This window comes from Chrysemys picta, chromosome 22, assembly GCF_011386835.1.
Source record: "Chrysemys picta bellii isolate R12L10 chromosome 22, ASM1138683v2, whole genome shotgun sequence".
NCBI classification, from domain to species: Eukaryota; Metazoa; Chordata; order Testudines; family Emydidae; genus Chrysemys; species Chrysemys picta.
This window is the reverse complement of record NC_088812.1, coordinates 2,293,022-2,314,434: the sequence shown is the minus strand read 5'-3', so window position 1 is coordinate 2,314,434 and position 21,413 is coordinate 2,293,022. Positions and strand designations below refer to the sequence as shown.

The following is a 21,413-nucleotide window of genomic DNA, read 5'->3' as shown; positions in this document are numbered from 1 at the left end:
CCTGGGCCTGTTTAATCTCCCTCCCTCACACCGTAGGCACAGGGGTGGTGCCAAGAGCAGAGATTCCCAAACCTCCGAGCGCTGGCTAGTCACGTGCTGGGGCTGCCTTGTGTAACTGAGGGATTGCACTAAAAGCAACTGGCCATAAGGGCTTTCCTAACGCTGCAGGACTGTGTGAGCAACCGCCACAGGGAGCGTTCTGCAGTTCGGGAGGGGAGGTGTCCTGGAGAGAATCACTATTCAGCTACATTCCCCACCACAGAAAGGTTTCAAGACCCCCGCCCTGCCCATAGAGGCTCAACTGACTCTAACCTTCCTCCCCCTAGAGTACCTGTCGCAGCTGGAGAGGTTCCTGCAGTTCTACACCGATTCGGCACGGCGTCTCGGGAACGAGGGCAATCGGGTGAGGAAACCACTTGCCGTTCTCTTCTCCCTGGCGGGAAGCTGGGGCAGAAGCCGAGCGTTGGTTCTGTGATCGTGTGTGGTGGGACAGGGCGGGCGCCGTTGCATGAGCTTGTTCCACTCGTGATAAGTAACACGGGGCGACTGGAATCTGTGGGATTGGGGTCTAACTTCACGTGCTCGCTACTGCCCGGTGGTTCTGTGGGGGTGTAGGTAGAAACCTGGCTAGACTGTTGTGCCAGGCCCGTCCCCCAGCGCTGCTAAGGTACCTGCGTTAAAGCAGCCGAGCTGTCAGACTTGGCATGGTCCCTGTCGCCGCTGCCCCCTGCTCCAGGGGAGTTCGACATCCTGATGCTTGTGGTGTTGGTTTAACAGGACGCCGCCAAGGAGGCCCTGTACAAGCGGAATCTCGTGGAGAGTGAGGTAAGTGTCCCCTAGCAGCTGAGCAGGGTCAAAGTGATTCGGCCACGAGTCCTGGGCTGATCCCAAGAGCAGGGTCAGTTTCCCGCCTCTCAGCCCTGGACCCCCCACTGGCAGCTGGAGGGGAACTCTTTCTCCATGGCCCATTCCCCCCTCGGCCTCTCTGCCCGGACTGTCAGGGAGGGGGCTGACCCGCGACGGAGGTCGATGGTGCTTCAGAGACCGTTCAGTAGATTGATGGTGGCCCCGACGCAGTAGATTTTTTCCCAATCCTTCAGGCCTGGAAGCTCCAAATCTCTCCTGCAGTCCCAGGATCTCAGGGGTCCCGAGTGCAAGCGTTAGCTCCCTCAGGCGGTTCCTGTAACCCCGCCCACGAGTTACGTGCTGCTTGTCCCTTCCCTGCCCTGCCCCACATGGCCCCAGGGGCTGCCACTCAAATACCCACGTGTCTCTTTCTCTTCCAGCTTCAGAAGTTCCGCAGATGAAGCCCTTGGTGTTGTGAAGGCCTGGGACAGAATGGCCTGCCCCTCATACACTGCACTCCTCTTCCCTCCATGACCCCAGGGGGGAGAAACTAGGCAGACACTAATGGGAGGGGTGGAGTTCCTTTCTGCCGAGGGCGGGAGATATACTTGAGGGGATGGGAAAGGCCCTGAAATTGACCTCGCATCCTCTGCTAGTGTAGGGAGGGTGCTGTCCTTGTGCCCCGTCCTTGTGCCCCTTCCCCACCCCACTCTGGTGGTAGGAGTGAGCTCAGGCCCTGACCTCACCCCTCCCCCCCCCGAACAGCCCCACCCCGACCCCCGAGGTGCATGATGCCCCACAGGGAGACGAGCCAGACAATCATGTGACAATCACTTTGCCCCTCTGCTCACCGAGACGCACAGGTGCTAGAGGCCACCCCGCTCCTGGTCCCCGGCTCTGCTGGCCGCCTGCTAAAAGGCTTAGCGGGAGAGCACTGTCTTCACTAGGCCAAACTACAGCAGGGTTTGTCTCCACAAGGGCTGGGCCTGCACTAGGGCAGATACCTGTGGCAAATGGGTGGTGACCGCAGGTCCCGTCTCCCCTTAGCAAGCTCAGCACTCTTCATTTGTGCAGGCCGTTACCTGTAATATCCCCCGTCTACGCTAGCCCCTGGCCTGTTCTCAGCACCGTCTGACGGGGGCCTGGGGTCGATCTGTGGCTGCTGCACCCTGTTCTCAGCCACAGGTCCCCGTCCTAGTCCAGGCACGACCTGGTGCAAAGGGAAACCGCCCTGTCCCTCAGAGCCCGGTCTGACCCTGGGCGGGAGCTGGGCTTGAATTCTGTGGGAAAACTCCCTGCCTGTCATGGGGCACCGGTGCCGGCTGGAGCAGGGTTCAAGGCCAGCCTAGAGTACAGCCACTCTTCCCCCCCCCCTTCCCCCCTACCTTGGTAAAGTGCAATCCGTGCTGTCCTTTTGGGCACCGGTTTATAAGGGGGCTTTGTACTGCATGCCACCGTGGGCCAGGCGAAGGCTGCGACCTGTGAGCGCTGCCCTGTGCTCCCCCTCCAGAAGATAGGGAGGCCCCGGGCAGGGGGGCATTTATCCGTCGCTCAGCTAATCCACTCTCTGGTGCTGTTCCTGTGGAGTGCCCCTGTCCCATCTCCCGGGGACGGCTCCAGTGCCTGACAGCGTCACACAGACAGACTGTGCGTGGTGTGACTAACGCATGTCCCTGGACGCCCCCCGCGCCCTTCCCCAGCCCATATCACCAGAGCTCCTGCGTTGTGGGAGGCAGGGGCTGTGCGCGCAGAGATGGGCAGAAACCCCTTTCCATAGCCCCGAGACGCTGTCTGAGACCCCCCGCCCCCCCCAGCAGGGTGAGAACCGGGGCGGGAAGCTGCTTTCAGGAGTCAGAGCAGGGACGCGGCGAGTGTGAATGTGGCACTGCCTTGGGCTCCCGAGGGCTCCAGGCGAAGGGAGGACATGTTCCTCCAGCCACGGCCGGGACGATCCCAGGGAGCGAAAGGCGCCTCAGTGTGGATCCGAGCAGCTGCCCCAACGTCCGGAACTGGCTCCCGTGTAAATACCCACTAAGACTTCCGCACCTTGTCCGAACTAGATGACACTAAAGATGCTCCCTCCCCCTCCTCCCCAGCATGGCAAATGGGGACCCTCTCCCCACCCCCGATTTGCACTCTGGTCACAGCTCATCTTGCACGGAGGGGTCCCTGCACCAATGCACTTTGCACACACCTCTCCCCCAGGGACGGCAGGCCCCAGCTGCTCACGCTGCTTTGTTCAGGCTTCGCAGGGCTCCAGGCAGAGGATGCCTGGGGAGGGTGGTACACGTTGTGAACTGCCACCCCTGTCACGGGCCTGCTGCTTTAAGGAGGCTGGGGAAGTGGAGAATAGGGCTATTTCTCGCTACTTACCTGATCCACCCAGAAGGGCTAACGGGCCCCACTTTGAGTGCTGTCCAAGATCCCCCTCGCCCTGCATGTCCCACTAGACCCCAGTCACTTACTGGTAGTGGCCACAGAGGAACCTGCAGCGAAAGCCCCTCTCTGGCCGCTTGTCTCGCTCCCATGCCCATTGCACACACGGGCCTGGCTTTCTCGCTCTACGGCAGTAGGGTGAAACACATCTGCAGTTCACCCTACTGCCCTTCTCCCTTGGCGCCTGGCTCCAGTGAACCAGCTGAAGAGAACGTATTCAACCGCTCGTCAGGCCCTGGCAGGGGCGTGGGACAGGGCTCGGGATACCCTGGCTGGGAATGGTTGATTTCAAAAATCCCATGCTCGTTAGGAGGCTGCAGCTGGGGGCAACTAAAGGTACCTCCGGCTCTGAGCTGCCTGAACAGGAGCTGAGCCAGAGGGGAGCGGCAGAGCTATCGCACAAGCAAGCAGCTGCGGGGGGGGGAGGCGGGGAACTGTCCCGTTCCTCAGAGCTGTCGGGAGTCCCACTGACCCACAGGCCCAAACGCCAGAGGGGTTGAAATCCTTGACTTCAGTGGAGCTGGGATTTCCCCCTGGATCTCTCTCCCTCCTGCAGTGCCCAGCTCTCGCTGGCATCTCCGGCCCAGCTTGGCCATGGGCTCTTCCTTGCGTGCCTGGCACTGAGCGCCGCGTGAAACTGCCAAGGGCGATGAGCCCAGTGGAGCCGCGCTGCAGCCTCTGCACGCTAGCCGGGCTGCACCACTACTCGCTGCCCCCTGCACTGGCAGGAGGTGAAGGGACGTGCTAGGCTGATCCGGATTCTCCCCACCCCTTGCAAGTGACAGCCTGGTTTAAACAGAAACATTCCTTTAATCCCTGTGACTAACCAAATTCAAAGAGCTGCTGCTGGGTGATGGATGAGGTGATTAGCTGTCGAAATGGTCCAATCTCAGCTCCCCCCCTCCCCCCCCCCCGACCTTCCTTTTAAACCAAATTTTAAACCTTTCTGTCTCTGGCCCAAGAGTAGATAATGGGTAATTGTCTAATGTCTATTGATCCTCCTCGTCTGATTCCACAGCCCAGTAAAGCTGTGTGGTGCTGGGTCTGTTTTTACATGCTGTAAGTGCCTGGCTCTGGGGGCGTCTGTCTGTCCGGAGAATCCGAGAGCGAATGTAAAAGCGGAGATGTTGGAACTGACTGCGTTCTGGTTTATTTTGTGCTTAGAGAGACCACAAATCTATATGAAGTTTTTAAGACACATCTTTTTTTCTACCAAAAAACAAAACCAAACCCAGCTCTACCCTGAACTGAAATCCTGTAACAGATACCAATTAAACCTCTCTGGAACCTCTTCCGTCCTTGTGTTCTCTGCCGGCTTCCCTTCATGCCAGCTTCCCCCCCCCCCCCCCAGGGGAAAGAGAGCAGCTGAAATCAATTGTGCCTCCACCGTCTCTGTACCCATCCTTCACTGAACTTACCTAACCAGACCCCTGGGCTTAGGATATTCTCTCCAGCAAGGGCTATGGCTTGGTTAGTGGAGCGAAGGAGTTGGCTCAAGCTGTGTTTCTAGTAAATTAATGTACAAGTTCTCTGGAAGCCAGTGTGGGTGAAAGCCCTGGAGACGGGCGTCCTACCCCCAGAACAGCCAGGCAGTGGGCATCGCCCAGACCCCACTGTTCTCCTCCAGTCTCAGCTTCTTTCCCAACAAAGGGGCTAGTTATGAATGGGGCTGCCTGCCCCACCCGCCATGAAATGGACCGAGATCTACCGTGCTGATTGCACACGCGGGCTACCGAACCGTTTTCTGACAGTGCCGCATGGTCAATACCAACCTGAGCTGTCTTCAAACGGGTAACCTAGATGCCTCAGGCATGCCTGGTCTGAAAGGGGGAGACCTGAGCACAGCCTGGAGATGGCCCCAGGCTCTGCCTAGGAAGAAGCAACCCCAGTAAGTAACACCGTTGCCCTTTTACCTGCTCCAAGTGCTGTTAACTTTGTCTCGGGATGAGTTAGCCCCATTTTCCAGATACTAAAACAGGCACAGAGACAGGGCTATAGGCAGAGAGTGAATTAATGACCGAGCAGGGCTAGAACCCAGGAGTCCCGGCTGCCCACATCGACCTCTAGGCTACACTGCTTCTCAAATTAGCTGCAGTCACTGTGTGCTTCATGCAAGCGGAGGAGCTGCGTACTGCTGATGGGGGCGTGCTATCAGGGCTCTGCGCCGCGCATGCGACCACTCATTCCACGGCCTGCTCCTGCTGCCAGCTCCTCCTGGCGGGCTTAAAACAGCTCAGGGAGTTGGAGAAGATTTGGTTAGATTCACGGACCTGGAGGGAACCTCAAGAGATCACCTAGTCCAGACTCCTGCACTGAGGCAGGACCAAGTAAACCTAGGCCATCCCTGACAGGTTTGTCTAACATGTTCTTAAAAACCTCCAATGATGGGGATGCCACAACCTCCCCCCCGTAACCTAGTCCTGTATTTCACTAGCTGGAGAGAGAGTTTTCCCTAATATCTAACCTAAATCTCCCTTACTGCAGCTTAAGACGATTCCTTCTTGGCCTTCTGTTGCCATGAACCGTTGATTGCTGTTCTCTTTGGAACAGCCCTTAACATATTTGAAGACCTACCAGCTTCCCCTCAGTCTTCTTGTCTCACAACTAACCATACCCAGTGTTTTAATCTTCACAGATCACGTTTTCTAAACCTTTTAATCAGTTTGGGTGCTCTGCTCTGTCCTCAGGGCCAGCTCCAGGCCCCAGCTAAGGAAGCAGGTGCTTGGGGCGGCCAATACAAAGGGGCGGCACGTCCGGGTCTTCGGCGGGAATTCAGGGGCAGGTCCCTCAGTCCCTCTCTTCCTCTTTGAGCTGCTGCCGAAGTGCCGCCGAAGAGGAATGATCCTTTTCTGCTGTCCTGCCACCTACCCAGGTGTGTCGCTGGGCGTTTCATCTCCTTCCCAAGTGCAGGACTTGCACTCTATCGAAGTTCATCTTGTTGAATTCAGGCCCGTTTTCCAGTTAGTCACGGTTGGTTTGATTTCTAATCCTGTCCAACGTGCTTCTAGCCGCTCCCATGGTGTCCTCTGCCATAAGCGCACACTCCACTCCGTTAGCCAAGTCATGAACGAAAATATTGACTAGGACCGGCCCCAGGGCAGAGCCCTGCAGGACCCCGCTAGCTCTGTCCCTCCGGTTCGACAGTAAACCACTGCTAGCTACTAGAGCGTGGGGTTTCAACCAACTGTGCACCCATCTTACAGTCATTTCCTCTAGCCTGCATTGGGGCCAGATGAAATCGATTTGTTAGGGATTCATTCGTGGGGATGGGAGCTAAGAGGCCCTGGTTATTCCATTCACTCCGGGGTCCTTTGCTACCGGACACAAAACATGTCACCCCCGCCCGTGGCTCAGAGACATGGAGACACCCACTGGCTCTGCTGGCACCATTGCCTGGGTCCAGGCCCATTCCCCGTCCCAGTATCTTAAATACCTTCCTTGGGCTTCATCAGCGCTGCTGCTGGGTGGCAGCGTGGAGCTGTCTGTTACCTGGCAGCCCTGCAGACGCAGGTTCTAGACCCCGACCCCAGCCCTTACGGTGCCTATGCTGCAAGCACCGCACAGTCCCTAATCTACAGGGAGGGTCCCTTTCCGCTGGTTTGGAGTTCGGGCCCTGGCTGATGCATGCCTCCAGCTGGCCTAGCAGCGAGCAGCCCTGTCCCCTGTAAGGCTGGTTCAAATGCTTGGCTAAAGTTGAGTGAGGCCTTAAGTGCCCGAGGGGACGTGCTGATTCTCAGGAGGCCGGGGCAGGGCCTACAGTGGGGTGTCGGCGCGCCGTGCAGCTCAAGGAGCCCAGAAGAGCAGGCAGCGTAATCCCTCTGGAACGCTGCCTCAGGGAGGATCTTGAAACCATGTTATCGCTGTGATCTGGGATGTGGTGCGTCAGAGCCTGGGAGGGAGGGAAGGCGGCTGCAGGAAATGACAGCAGGAGAGAGGGATTTCAGTAGGGGATATTGCCAGAGCTCCTCTCAGCCCAAGCGATCCCAAAGCACCGCCAAGTTCAGAGCTGGTTGGTGGTCTCAGAGGAATCGCCCCTGCTTAGAGCAGCTCAGAATTTAGCCCCACATACAGAGGGAAATAACTTCCCCGGCACTGAAATGCAGCCACCTCTGGGGTGGAACATGGCAGTGCTACGTGACGGTTTGGACGAGAGGTGAAGAGCGGCTGATCCAGTGGAGAGTGCAAGGGGGAAGTCGCCAGGCTGACCAAGGGGCAGGACCCCAATTCTGTGGTTGGCTGAAAGAGCAGGAGCGTGCCCCCTGCTCCCGGAAGCACAGCACCCCCAGTACTGCTGACTCTCAGGGAAGAGCGCCCCCTACTGAGACACCCACCCTACTCCCCACCATAGCTGGATTTTCCCCTGTCCAAGTACCGAGCCTGCCGAACCCTGCTTAGCTGCCGCTCCCTGACAGGACCATCCGAGCCCACAGCGATAACACAGTCTAGGACCTGAACAGCGCAGCTGGAGAAGGAGAAAGCTGCCCCGGTTCCTCACTTCCTCGCTGCTATTCAAGCTTCCCTGACAAACCAGGCCCAGGGCAGACACTGACCAGCTCAGGCTGACCTGTCCGCCTGTTAGGGGCCTGGGTGAGATCTGAGCCAGCGCCCGGCCCGTGGCATCTTGATACTGATGGGTTCTGGGTTCCCCGTAGTGTCCACAACCTCCAGCTGCTTCAGGGCCGCGAAGGCCTGGTCAGACACGCTGGCAGCCAGCAGGCGGTTGGATCTGAAAGAGCAGGAGGACAGGTGAAAAGCTTCATTCTCTGCCAAGAAGAGGCCTCCCGAGACGGCATTTGTTGGCCAAATACTTCAGGGAGATGGCACCTAAGACTCTGTCCTAGGCAGTGGGCCCCTCAACACCAGAGGCCTCAGGTCACAGAGCAAGGACGGGACAGTCCCATTCTCTATGGCTCCGGGGAGCCCAAACTTGGGCTCCAGCCTGGCCCTCCCCACCCCATAAGTGTTGCTGAAGTGCTGGAGGGGGTGCAGAGAGCAGCGATTTGGCTCGAGGTCACCCAGGCGACCTCTTGCGCTAACGCTAGCCGTGTGGATGTTGCAACTCTGGCAGGACTCAGGCTGGCCACCTGAGTCCTAGCCTGCCCAACCCCATGGGTTGCAACTCCGGGGGCTAGCCGGAGCCACCGCCCCTGCTCCCCACCATAGCTGGATTTTCCCCAGCGAAGCTAGTGCGAGTCTGTCTACCTGCACTGCAAGGCGTGCTCCCAGCTGCAATGTAGACACACCTCCAGCGAGCCAGGGGTCCTGACACCCAGCCCCCCCCTGCTCTGACCTTCACCCCATACCCCTCCCAGAACCAGGGACAGAGACCAAGGGGTCCTGACTCCCAGCACCCCCTGCTCTGACCCCTTCACCCCACACCCCTCCCAGAGCCAGGGACAGAGACCCTGGGGTCCTGACTCCCAGCCCCCCCCTGCTCTGACCTTCACCCCATACCCCTTCCAGAACCAGGGACAGAGACCAAGGGGTCCTGATGCCCAGCCCCCTGCTCTGGCCCCACCTTCTGGAAAGCCGGTCAGCAGGACGGCAGGGCAGGAGCCTGCCTGTGTTCCCAGCACTAACCTCCCTGCTCCGGCTGTTACCTGAGGACGATGGCTCGGATGTCGGGGATGGTGTGGAAGGCTTCGGCCCCAATGACGGCAATGCGGTTGTGCTGGAGATACAGGTACTCGAGGGACTCTGGCAAGTCCGGGGGGATGTAGGACAATTCGTTGTTGCTGAGATCCAGGAGCTGGGGAGCAGAAGGGACGGGGTTACCCAGGCCAACAGCAGAGTTCTGACCAGCATCTTGGATTCGCTCTACGCCACTAGTGGCTGGTAACACCCTGCCAGGCCTGACTGTTCTGGACAAGATTCTTGCAGGGCAGGCTGGTCGGGGACTTGATCACAGCCTTCAAGTCCCTACACTGGGAGAGGGGAGCAAACTCCATTCAGCATGTTGTTAGCCTGTGGAACTCCCTGTCACATGAAGTCAATGAGGCTGCGACCAGTCAGACTCGAAGAGGGGGCTGGATGTTTGTATGGATGACAAGGAGATCTGGAGTTAGAACGGTTCTGGGAGGGAGATTAAATCTCGTGGTTTTAAGCCAATCTCTATTAGGAGACCTTCATGGGGGGCTGAGTGTCCCTGTAGGGGTTCCTGCACCTTCAGCTGAGGCATCTAATGCTCTGATCCTCTCTGAGCCCGGATAAGGGGCTCCTTGGCCATTGGTTCTGATCCTGTCTGACATTGCCATGCTGCCAGAGGGCTCTTTACCCTAGCAATGAAGGTACAAGCTCAGGAGTTCTGGTGCCTCATCTCTAATCACCGAGCCATGTCCCCTCCCAGAGCCAGGATAGAACCCAGGAGTCCTGGCTCCTAGCCCCCCGCCTCTAACCACTCAACCCACTCCCCTCCCAGAGCTGGGATAGAACCCAGGAGTCCTGACTCCCAACCCCCTGCTCTAACCACTCGACCCCACTACCCTCCCAGAGCCGGGATAGAACCCAGGAGTCCTGGCTTCCAGCCCCACCGCTCTCTAACCACTCAACCCACTCCCCTCCCAGAGCCGGGATAGAACCCAGGAGTCCTGGCTTCCAACCCCACCGCTCTCTAACCACTCAACCCACTCCCCTCCCAGAGCCGGGATAGAAGCTGACTCCCAACCCCCTGCTCTAACCACTCGACCCCACTGCCCTCTCCAATGACATCATTAGGGCAATCGTCCCCCCCCTCACCTTGAGCCCCTGCAGCTCCTGCCACGTGCCAGGGGTGATGGAGCCGATGCGCAGCCTGTTGTGGGCCAGGTGCAGCTCCTTGAGGCCGGCCAGGTTGGCCAGCAGCTCGGGCGAGAGGGAGTTGAGCTGGTTCTTGTGTAGCTTGAGCACCTCGAGGCTGGGCGGGAGGCCGGCGGGCAGGAGGGTGAGCTGGTTCCCCGAGAGGTCCAGGTTCTCGAGCCGGCGCAGCTTGCGGAAGGCCAGCCGGTGGATCTTGGCGCTGTAGAGGCGGTTGTAGCTCAGGTTAAGCTCGGCCAGCAGGTAGGTGTTGGCGAAGTCGTGCAGGCCGATGTGAGTGATCTGGTTGTGCAGGATCATGAGGGAGCGCACCCGGCGGGGCAGCCCCGGGGGCACCCGCTCCAGCCGGTTGTTGTAGAGGTGCAGGGTGTGCAGGTGGCGCAGCTTGAGGAAGGCGTCGGGGTGGACGCCGGCGGCCGTCAGGCGGTTGTTCTGCAGCAGCAGGTACTGCAGGCCGCGCACCCGGCTCAGGCTGTCCCGGGGCAGCGAGCCGATGCGGTTCTTGCCCAGGTGCAGGATCACGATGTTCGGGGGGAAGCCAGCCGGGATCTCGGTCAGGTTGTTGTTAGACAGATCCAGGTACTCCAGGCTCTTCAGCTTGCTGCAGAGAGGAAGGGGAACGGGGCGCTGGCTTGGGGTGAGCAGCTAGTGCCGTAGCCTCCTGCTGTACTGGACCCAGGAGTCCTGATGCGCTGGTCCCCCCCCGCTCTAACCACTAGCCCCCACTCTCCTCCCCAAGCTGGAAATAGAGCTTAGGAGTCCTGGCGCCCAGCCCCCCGCTCTAACCACTAGCCCCCACTCTCCTCCCCGAGCTGGAAATAGAACTTAGGAGTCCTGGCGCCCAGCCCCCCCGCTCTAACCACTAGCCCCCACTCTCCTCCCCGAGCTGGAAATAGAACTTAGGAGTCCTGGCGCCCAGCCCCCTGCTCTAACCACTAGCCCCCACTCTCCTCCCCGAGCTGGAAATAGAACCCAGGAGTCCTGGCGCCCAGCCCTCTGCTCTAACCACTAGCCCCCACTCTCCTCCCCGAGCTGGAAATAGAACTTAGGAGTCCTGGCTCCCAGTCCCCCTGCTCTAACACCTAACCCATATCCTCCTCCCAAAGCCAGAACAGAACCCAGGAGTCCTGTCTCCCAGCCCCACTGGCTATAACCACTAGACCCCCCTCCCTGCCCAGAAGTCCCATCTCCTCTGCTCTAACCACTCCGCCACGCTGCAGCTCCCGCCCCCAGTCTCACCTGAAGGTGGCAGGGTCCATGCCCTGGTTGGACAGGTTGTTGTTCTGCAGGTAGAGCTCTCGGAGCTTCCAGTGGCTGCTCAGCGCCCCTCTGGGGATCCGGGAGATGTGGTTGTTCTGCAGGGAGGGGAGGTCGCGGCCACTAGAGACGGGAGAAGCTCCCAAGCCCGCCTCAGACACCGTCAGCAGGCCTGGGGGGGAGACTGCCCTCGATACGGTACCAAGATAACCACTAGGCCACCCAGCCCAGACGCCATCTGAATGGCAGAGCTGGGGCACAGAGAGGGGATGGGCTTGCCCAAGGTCCCAGAGTGAGTCAAAGGCCACGCTGAGAATAGAATCCAGGAGTCCTGGCTCCCAGCCCCCTGCTCTAACCACTATCTCCCACTCCCCTCCCAGAGCTGGGGAGAGAACCCAGGAGTCCTGGCTCCCAGCTCTAACCACTAGATCCCACACCCTACCTGGAGCTGGAAACGGAACCCAGGAGTCCTGGCTCCCAGCCCCCTGCTCTAACCACTATCTCCCACTCCCCTCCCAGAGCTGGGGAGAGAACCCAGGAGTCCTGGCTCCCAGCTCTAACCACTAGATCCCACTCCCCTCCCGGAGCTGGAAACGGAACCCAGGAGTCCTGGCTCCCAGCCCCCTGCTCTAATCACTGCACCCCACTCCCCACCTGGAGCTGGAAACGAAATCCAGGAGTCCTGGCTCCCAGCCCCCCTGCTCTAACCACTAGATCCCACTCTCCTCCCGGAGCTGGAAACGGAACCCAGGAGTCCTGGCTCCCAGCCCCCAGCTCTAACCACTAGATCCCACTCCCCTCCCGGAGCTGGAAAGAGAACCCAGGAGTCCTGGCTCCCAGCCCCCTGCTCTAACCACTGGCCTACACCTCCTCTCCCCATATCAAAGGCAAACGGCTGTGGGGCTTTGGGATGTGTCATGCCTCAGGGCTCCAGGCCAACCACACGGTTTATACAAAGCACCTGCGGAGGCAGACCCCCCCCCCCAACCCCGGTCATGAGCCCAGGCCCTGCCCCACCTGTAAGTGGAGCCGGACGAGCGCAGGGGGCAGGTTCTGGGGCAGGTAGCTCAGCTGGTTGCTGGAGAGGATCATGGTGCTGACGGTGTCGGAGCCGTTGAAGGCGTCATAGGGGAGCCCGGTGTTGGTCAGCTGGTTGTTGTGAAGATACACGGACCTGCATGGAGGAGAGCTGACACCAGAGTCTCTGGGGTAGGGTAATGCCCCTGTCCTGCCCCCAAGGGGAGAGCGCCCCCTAGTGAGCCCTCCAGCCCTGCAGCACAGCGCCCCCTAGTGCCATGCTGGGGTGAGCACTGACTGCAAGGACAGAGCACCCCCGAGTGAGCCCCCATCCCGCTCCCTGCAGCACAGCGCCCCCTAGCACTGCATTGGGACAGTGAGGTCAACACAGAGGGGAGAGCGCCCCCTACTGAGCTCCCTACCCAGCTTGAAGAAGAGGCCCACACTAATCAGGCCCAGAGCTTGGCTTAGCCAGTCCAACCCACTGAGATCAGCAAACACCCCACAGCTGCAGGCCCCGTCCGTCGGACTCCCGCGTGCCCGAGGCAGGAGGCCTGGATGGCGTCTCTACCTGAGGTTGGCTTTCTGCCCAAAGGTGAGCGGGTAGACTTCGGTGAGCAGGTTGGCAGCCAGGTCCACTATGCGCACTGTGCTAGGGAGGATCTGCGGTGCTACCGTGAGCTGGGAAAAAACAAAGGGGGACGGGCCGATTCTAGCGGATCAGTGTGGCCCTGGATTTACCCACTGCCGCCAGAGGGCCTGGACAGGCTTTATACAGGGATTGCTTCACTGGTCAGTGGCATGCAGCCACCTCGGGGGTCAGAGGCAGCAGCTGTTTCTACAGGGACTGCTCAACATCTGGTCTGGGGTAGAACACAGCACCTGTTTCACAGTGCCCAGGAACACCACACAAAGGTTTAGGACAGGAAGTGGAGAGGAATCCTCTCTCCAATGAGCACAGCAGCAGGAGGTTAGGAAGACAGGATGGAATCACACCAGGGTTAGCACAGACACTTGAGGGGAATGTGTCAGCATCTCTAATGACCCTGTGGGACCTGTCTCCTCTGAAAGGCGGCACCTCCTGCAGCACGGCGCCCCGGAGTGCCATGCTGGGCCCCGGGGTCAGCACGGACTCAGAGGGGAGCGCCCCCTAGTGCTGCACGGACTCAAGGGACAGCGGCGCCTACTGAGACCACCAATCTGCTCCCTGCCCCCTAGTGCCACATGACAGAGTCACCCATAGCACCCCCTGCAGCACCCTTGGCTTTCCCTGGAGGTCCCATCCCACTGGCGACCACACTCAGCATGGTTTAGCTTGTGAAATCCCCCTCACACACACACACATGTGCAGAGCCCCCTCCACCTAGCTGGACACCAACCCCTGGCACCATCCCTGCTCGTTAAAGCCGCTGTGAACGCTGCGCACCGGGTCAGAGGACAGCCGCGCACACACCTTGTTGTTGGCCAGGTAGATGTACTGCAGCGAGTCCAGGGACTCAAAGGCTTCATCCGGGAGGCCTAGAAAGCAGCAGAAAGAAGAGCGGAGATTGCCTAGTCCGGGCACACCCTGCGCAGAAGGGAGGCCAGGACGTGAACCTGCTCCATCCAGCTAGTGAACTCAGACCCTGCCTCCCTCCCTGAAAGGCCCCGTGGCTGCTTCCACTCCCCCACGGAGCTACGCATCCTGTAACTGGCATCCAGCTACCCAGAATGCTTTGCATCCAGCTTCCCACCAGGCTTTTCTAGAACGGTCCCAAAAATCTTCCCAGGCTGCTGAAATGCAGCTGCCTCTGGGGTGGAGTGTGGCAGCGGTTCACACAACACTACATAGGGATCGTTCACCCAGTGCTGAAATGCAGCTGCCTCTGGGGTGGAGTGTGGCAGCCGTTCACACAACACTACATAGGGATCGTTCACCCAGTGCTGAAATGCAGTTGCCTCTGGGGTGGAGTGTGGCAGCGGTTCACACAACACTACATAGGGATCGTTCACCCAGCGCTGAAATGCAGCTGCCTCTGGGGTGGAGTGTGGCAGCGGTTCACACAACACTACATAGGGATCGTACACCCAGCGCTGAAATGCAGCTGCCTCTGGGGTGGAGTGTGGCAGCCGTTCACACAACACTACATAGGGATCGTTCACCCAGCGCTGAAATGCAGCTGCCTCTGGGGTGGAGTGTGGCAGCCGTTCACACAACACTACATAGGGATCGTTCACCCAGCGCTGAAATGCAGCTGCATCTGGGGTGGAGTGTGGCAGCGGTTCACACAACACTACATAGGGATCATTCAACCAGTGCTGAAATGCAGCTGCCTCTGGGGTAGGAACCAGCAGCTGTTTAACAGCATGCGACAAGGCTGCACAAGAATTTAGAAGTGGAAGTGGAGGAAATTCCTGTATCCCGCTGAAACTGCAGGACGGGGGGACGGCGTGCAAGGGCATCCTTCTGGGATTCAAGGAGAGGAGGATAAAGGGACGATGGGCTCGGATACCGGACCATGGGGATTTCTGTTCTATAGGAGGCCGGGAAGAGCTCTCCCTGGACACGCACACTCACGCCCAGGTCACGTTGGCACGGCCCCTGCCCACGGCACCACCCCCTTCGATGGCATCCCAGCCCCCTGCCTGCGATGGCTCCCTCACCATCGGAGATGATGTGGTTGTTGTGCAGGTTGAGGGTTTTCAGGCTGGTCAGCTGGGCCAGCTCGTCGTAGGGCAGCTCCCGTAGCTGGTTATTCTGCAGAAGGAGACCCGCTCACCTCAGTCCCTGGGGAAGTGGGAGGCGTTTGCCCAGGGCCAGAGGGCAGCAGTGAGAGAGAGATGGGAGGTGGAGAGTCAGGGAAGGGCTGCTCTGGGCTCTGGAAGTGGTTCCACTGGGGCACCGCCTCCAACGGCCCCCGGCCACCCCGCCACCCCCGGAGCACCGCCTCTGATGGCCCCCGGCCGCCCCCCGACCCCCAGGGCACTGCCTCCGACGGTCCCCGGCCGCCACCAACCCTCGGACGCCCCCCGGGGCACCGCCTCCAACGTCCCCCGGCTATCCCCGACACCCGGGGCGGCGCCTCCGACGGCCCCCGGCTGCCCTTTGACTCCCGGGGCACCGCCTCCGATGGCCCCCGGCTGCCCCCTATAATAATAATGGAGATAATAATAATAATAATTAATGGAGATATCCCATCTCCTAGAACTGGAAGGGACGTTGAAAGGTCATTGAGTCCAGCCCCCTGCCTTCACTAGCAGGACCAAGTACTGATTTTGCCCCAGATCCCCAAGTGGCCCCCTCAAGGATTGAACTCACAACCCTGGGTTTAGCAGGCCAATGCTCAAACCACTGAGCTATCCCTCCCCTGACCCCTGGGGCACCGCCTCCGATGGCCCCCGGCTTCCCCTGACTCCTGGGTTCCTCTATAGACCCTCCTTGGTAACTGGGATCTGGCCCTGGCTGGGCTCCCGAGTTCACTGCGGGGCAGGGCCGGGGACAGTTACCTGCAGAGAAAGATGCTGCACGGCTCTGGAGACGTTGCTGGGGAAGACGTGCAGGTCGAGCCCACCACACTCCACCGTCTCCTCTGAGGGGCAGGTGCAGTTGGCCGGGCAGCCCGGGGTGTTCTTTGGGGGCAGGGCCCCCCCGCCGAGCCGGGGGGATGGCGCCGCGTCCTTGTCATCCTGGCTCCCGACCAGGCAGAAGGAGGGGATCTGCACAAAGAGGACCAGGAGACAGCCGCAGCTCAGCCGCTGGGGAGAGGGGGAGAGGGTCTGGTGAATTCCGGAGCGAACTGAACCGTCTGTATGCCGCGGGCCTGCGGAGCGGGGATCCCGAGGGCTCCTACCAGCCCAGGCCTGGCGCTGCTCGGCCCCATCAATGCAGGCTCTGTCTCAGAGCACCAGCAACTGCTGCGGGGGGATGAAGGGCCCCACTGAGCCGGGCCCACTGGGGATCCAGGCAGGTCGGTTTACAGGGCACTTGGCAGCTCTGAAATGCCTTAGTTGTTGTTTTAGCCGGCCTGGCAGGCGATCGGCTCCCCCCAGCCGCACAGGCCGGCTGCCGGATTGTGTGTGCACGGGTGTGTGCATCTGTAAATTAACACATCAGCGCCTGGCACAACGGGGCCCTGATCTCGGTCAGGGGCTGCAGTCTGGGCAGGCTCTGGGGTGGAGTTGGGGATGAGGGCTTTGGGGTGCAGGAGGGGGCTCCGGGTTTGGGGAGGCTCAGGGCAAGGGGTTGGGGTGTGGGCTTACCCTGGGCGGCTTCCGGGCGGTGGTGCTGCAGAGACAAGGCAGGCCGCCTGCCTGTTCTGGTGCACTGCTCCGTGCCGCGGAAGTGGCCAGCAGGTCCAGCTCCTAGGCGGGGAGGGACAGGAGGCTCCACGGCGGAGTGTGGAGCCGTTCCATGGGGCGGGGGCAGTGTACGGAGCCCCATGTTCCCCCCACGTAGGAGCCAGACCTGCTGGCCGCTTCCGGGGCGCAGTGTGGTGCCCCAGGACAGGTAGGGACTAGCCTGCCTTGGCTCCGCAGCACCACCGACTGGACTTTAAACGGCCTGGCTGGCAGTGCCAACCGGAGCCGCCAGGGTCCCTTTTTGACCGGGTGTTCCAGTCGAAAACCGGACACCTAGTCACCCTAACTATAATACAAAAAACCCCCGCTCTCCCACTGCCTGTTTCGTTCCCTGGCCACACGCTTTATCGGAAGCGACGTGTACATTTGTGGAACGACAGATACACACTACAGGGCTCCCACGAGCTCTGTTCGGTATCCCAGGGAGGGTAACACCAGATGGGACAGAGCCCTGGAAAGCGGCCTGGAGGGACTGGCCCTGCAGGGCTAGATGGGCTCCGATAGATTCCCCCACAGAACAGGTGCGGCCCGGACACACTCCTGTCCTGTCCCACCAGAGCAGGATCTGTTCAGTCTTCAGCTTCTCCGCTGAGGCTGCCAAAAGGGACCCAACTGTGACGTGGTTAGAAATGGGCCGGGACCGGGGCACTTGCTCCCTTCCCCTTTGGGAGCCGAGTGTGAAATGAGCGGGCAGGATCCCAGCCTGACGGGCAGGAAATGGCCCCTTGCTGACAGTAGCTCTGCTCTGACTGGGGGAGGGGGGTTGTACCTGCAGGGCAGGGCTAAGGCGCATTGATTGCAGGGTCTGGGGACATTCGCCTTAAGGCCAGGCCCCTGCTCTAGTCACTAGACCCCACTCCCCTCCAAGAGCGGAGAATCGGCCCTGGGGTCGAAAGCTGGATCTCCACTGGGCCTTGCCTGGGGAATCCCCTTGGACACAGCCGCACCAGGAGAGCCCTAGCAGCTGAACCACTGGGTCATGAACCCTGCTCAGAGCAGGTGGGGGGCAGGGCCAGCGGGAGACTGTCCCCCAAAGGCTGGGATGAATCCCTCATAAGATTTCCCCCTTTTGGCCCGTGCCACGGGTCTGGGAGATCTCCTCCCTCCTCCAGCACAGAGTGGGATTGCCCCCAACTGCCCTCGTGAGTCACCCGCCTCTCCCCAACCCAAGCAGGCGTCACCGGAGCCTCTTCGCCAACAAGCCATAACTCCGCTGGGTCCCCAAAACGCCGGAGCCGAAGCTCTCCCTCACCATAGCCAGGTCCCAGCTGCGAGGCTCCCAGGCTCCACTCTGCAGTCTTCCCAGGATCTTTAATTGAAGCCAGACCAGCACAGGGCTCCTGACTCCCGCCGCTCTGTCCTCGCCTCCGAAATAAAGATCGTCCTCACATGGTCCCCGCAGGAACAGTCGCGTTCCACACACCCCCACGCTCGCCTCCCGGAGCACTGGAAAAGGAAACGGAGAAAGCAACCTGCCAGGAGCTGTCGCGCTGCCTGGGCGTGAGCTGCAGCCGGGACGCTGTGTCTTCGCTTGCTGTTGTCTTCTAGTCTGATCAAAGCCGAGGGAGGGAGGTGGGATGGGGGGAGAATCGGGCTCTGGGCAAGTAGGGGGGCTTCGTGTCTGCTGCGATTGGGGTTGCATAATGGGGCTGGCAGAGGTCCTGAAGAAATGTTTGGAAGGGATCACATTTACTGGCTCTGGTATTCCAACCATGTAAAAGGCAGATAGGACTCTGGGGAAACGTAACTGTTGCTGTTTGTTTTTCCTGAGTGCGGTCGGAACCGCCATGTTCTGCCCACGCCCCGATCCTGTGCTGCTCCGCACTCAGTCGCTAAGCTGCCCTCCACGCAGGCTGGCTTGGTGCTAGCGCTGCCACATCACCCGGGGGAAACTGAGGCATAATGAGCTGACGTGACTTGCCCAAGGTCACCCAGGGCATTGGAAAGAAGTCAGGGGTTCTTCCTCAAAATCCCCTCACTAGACCCCACTCCCATCCCAGAGCTGGGAATAGAACCCAGGAGTCCTGGCTCCCAGCCCCGCCTCCTCTAACCACGAGACCCCACTCCCATCCCAGAGCTGGGAATAGAACCCAGGAGTCCTGGCTCCCAGCCCCGCCTCCTCTAACCACTAGACCCCACTCCCATCCCAGAGCTGGGAATAGAACCCAGGAGTCCCGACTCCCAGCCCCGCCTCCTCTAACCACTAGACCCCACTTCCATCCTAGAGCTAGCAATAGATCCCAGGAGTCCTGACTCTCAGTCTTCCTGCTGTAAGCACTGGACTAACATCCCCCCACCACCACCACCACCAAGCTGAGACTAGCCCCTACCCCAGGAAACATAAGCCCCCAGATCATGCCCACTAGACCACAAGTCTCTGATCTCTGGGCTCTGCTCCCACTAGGGACCCCAGATTTCTCCCACTAACCAATGGGAGGTGGGAATTCCCAGATTCCCCCCTCCCCTCCGCCAAACCCTGGGATTCAGCTTCCCGGCTGCCCATTCCTTGTTGCTGAGTTATCCAGGGGCAGAGCCCAGGGGCCAGCAAGGGGACGTTGCCTGATTCCCATATGGGGTAACATTGCTGGCTCCCGATGGGCCGTGAAGAATGTAATTTGTCCAGCCTCAAAGACCTCCCTGGGAATCGCAGTGTTTGTGCTTCGGAGTCAGTGGTAATGGCCAATTACCGTAACTGAAATACTTGTCACCCGGCCAGCTGTCAGCCGCTACACAGTTGCTTCCAGCAGGCTGGGTGCAAATTCAAGAGACCACAGGGGCTTTCTCCGAGCCCGTCTGGACAAGCCCCATGGGCTCTGCAGGGAGCAGGGGCTGACTCCCTGGATTGGCTCCCAAACCATCCCCCTCTCCCACGATCGCCCCACTATCGAATGAGCATCGTTCGATTCAAGGCAGCTATTTCTCTGGGCCCATCCATCACACAGAAGGATGAACTCCTCTCTGGCTCCCGTTCTCAGTGCTGCTGTTGGCCCCTCTGCTCCAAACCCTTCATAACTCATGCCCCTCACGCAGATCTCGCAACGGGAGGTGGGGCCACATCTCTGGGCTTCTGTCTCTTCTAGCGCCGGAAGGACAGCTTATCCCAACCCAGCCCTACATGCTGCTCTAGGCAAAGACGGATTGGCACCCCTTGACCCAGATGGCTTGCTGCTTCCATCTCCTCCCAATCCCCCCTTGTCTGTGTCATTCCCCCTGCCTGTAGGGGCCCCCTGGTTTCTGCTCATATGTCTGTAGCTGGTGCTTCGAGATTTCAAAACATGCCCCCAGAATTCTTTGCACCTCCTGCAGGGTTAGCAGTTCAGAAGTGCTGAGACAGCTGCCACAAAGGATTCTGGGACACTGAAGTGCCACTACTGCAAAGGATTCTGGGGCACTGAGGTACCTCTGCAGCAAGAATCGACGCCGTCATGTTTCTGAACACCGTCTAGTGGTAGTTCTCATTACAGTACTTCTTAGTACAAGAAATGTCTGTTGCGCTACACTACCTGGAGCCCCCTCCCGTCCGGGGTAACATGCACGGCTCCACAACACACATGCAATATTGCCAACCCCAACCGTTCAAACTCCAGGAAATGTTTGAGTCCTTTTCCTTTGCCTTTTTGAGTCATACAAGGGCCATGTTTCCAGGCTTTCCTCTGCTGTGCCGGGCTAGAATAGGAAGGCTTTTAAAAAAGAAAAGCCGAGATTCTCACAAAATAACATGACTCCAAGAGCTGGAGCTTTAAGAAAACCACCAAATATCACAAGACTGGGCAAGGCTGGACGTGGCTGAGTGTGCCTTTGCCCTGGGCTTGTTCTCATAAGCCATCCTTGGCCCAGCCACAGTGTGCCATCTAAGAAGGCAGCATGGCCCAGTGGCTAGGCCCTGGACGGGGACTCAGGATGTAGGGTTCTATTCGCTCTGTCCTGTTGGGGGCACCAGACAGGCCACTTCACCTCTCTGTACCTCTGTTTCCCCATCTGTGATGTGGGGATGACGATACCTCATTTAAAGCTGCTTCGAGAAGGGGCAGATGAAATGCGCTACCTGAGAGCAAAGTATCAGACTCGTCCCATTTCGACCCAATGTTTCAGCTTCAATTCTTTCATTCCTTAAAAACTGATATCCAAGAAGGATGCTAGAATGTGCTCCAGCCACTGCCAAAACCAAATCATTACAAAGCCTTAGCTGTGTTTTAAGCTCTTCTTTCAATGCCACACACTTCTTATAATTACAGACTCTCAAGACCAAGCCAGGTCACTGGAAAGCACTGAAGCTGTTAAAGCCATGGGGCCAGATTTCCAATACACCTCTACCCCGATATAACACTGTCCTTGGGAGCCAAAAAATCTTACCACGTTATAGGTGAAACCGCGTTATATCGAACTGCTTTGATCCGCTGGAGTGCACAGCCCCGCCCCCCTGGAGCACTGCTTTACCGCGTTATATCCGAATTCGTGTTATATCGGGTCGTGTTATAGCGGGGTGGAGGTGTACCACCATGAAGTACAACAGAGAACCCCACCATCCTTAAAGCAAAACTGAGGAGTACCCAAACTCCTTACAAGGTCAGAATCATCCTTGGCTCCTAATTGGCAACGCCCAATTTCTTTCAATCTAATTTACTTTCATGCCGTTCGTGTACTTTGCAATTTGCTCCTCAAGCGGTTGATCCGTGAAACTGATGTGTACGTCGTTTTTCTGTAGAGGACAGGAAGGAACTATGGAT

At 59.2% G+C, this 21,413-nt stretch overlaps 2 protein-coding genes across 13 annotated transcripts in view; one reads left to right on the top strand and one right to left on the bottom strand.

The window, feature by feature from the left end:
• Window positions 1-4,573, top strand: part of CC2D1A (coiled-coil and C2 domain containing 1A) — a 35,206-nt gene extending 30,633 nt beyond the window's left edge. For both annotated transcript variants that reach the window (XM_005310668.5, XM_065575755.1), the window contains exons 28-30: window positions 327-403; window positions 778-825; window positions 1,287-4,573. In XM_005310668.5, coding sequence (XP_005310725.2) covers window positions 327-403; window positions 778-825; window positions 1,287-1,307 — 146 coding nt within the window. In that variant the 3' untranslated portion in view covers window positions 1,308-4,573. The remainder of the gene's footprint in view (window positions 1-326; window positions 404-777; window positions 826-1,286) is intronic.
• PODNL1 (podocan like 1) lies at window positions 4,417-18,597 on the bottom strand. 11 transcript variants are annotated; one of them, XM_065575764.1, is made up of 10 exons: window positions 17,939-18,592; window positions 15,835-16,044; window positions 14,992-15,085; window positions 13,802-13,866; window positions 12,920-13,029; window positions 12,349-12,520; window positions 11,314-11,454; window positions 10,018-10,701; window positions 8,883-9,031; window positions 4,417-8,008 (listed from the first exon to the last, which is right to left on the bottom strand). In XM_065575764.1, exons 1-10 carry the CDS (start codon window positions 18,473-18,475, stop codon window positions 7,858-7,860), a joined length of 2,313 nt encoding a protein of 770 aa, XP_065431836.1. In that variant the 5' UTR covers window positions 18,476-18,592; the 3' UTR covers window positions 4,417-7,857. The 11 variants fall into 11 exon arrangements, with proteins under 11 accessions (XP_065431836.1, XP_065431834.1, XP_065431838.1 ...); XM_065575762.1 differs by having other exon boundaries at window positions 15,835-16,083; window positions 17,939-18,590; XM_065575766.1 differs by having other exon boundaries at window positions 12,349-12,505; window positions 17,939-18,590.
• Window positions 18,598-21,413: the final 2,816 nt, after the last annotated feature.

Excerpts from the sequence above, each read along its gene's own strand:
- PODNL1 (XM_065575762.1), bottom strand. The coding sequence starts at position 18,475 with ATGGCGGTTCCGACCGCACTCAGGAAAAACAAACAGCAACAGTTACGT. Across the intron at positions 15,086-15,834 it reads TGCAGCATCTTTCTCTGCAG|AATAACCAGCTACGGGAGCT; the intron begins GTAACTGTCCCC and ends CTCCTTCTGCAG. Across the intron at positions 13,030-13,801 it reads TCTACCTGGCCAACAACAAG|CTCACGGTAGCACCGCAGAT; the intron begins GTGTGTGCGCGG and ends GTTTTTTCCCAG.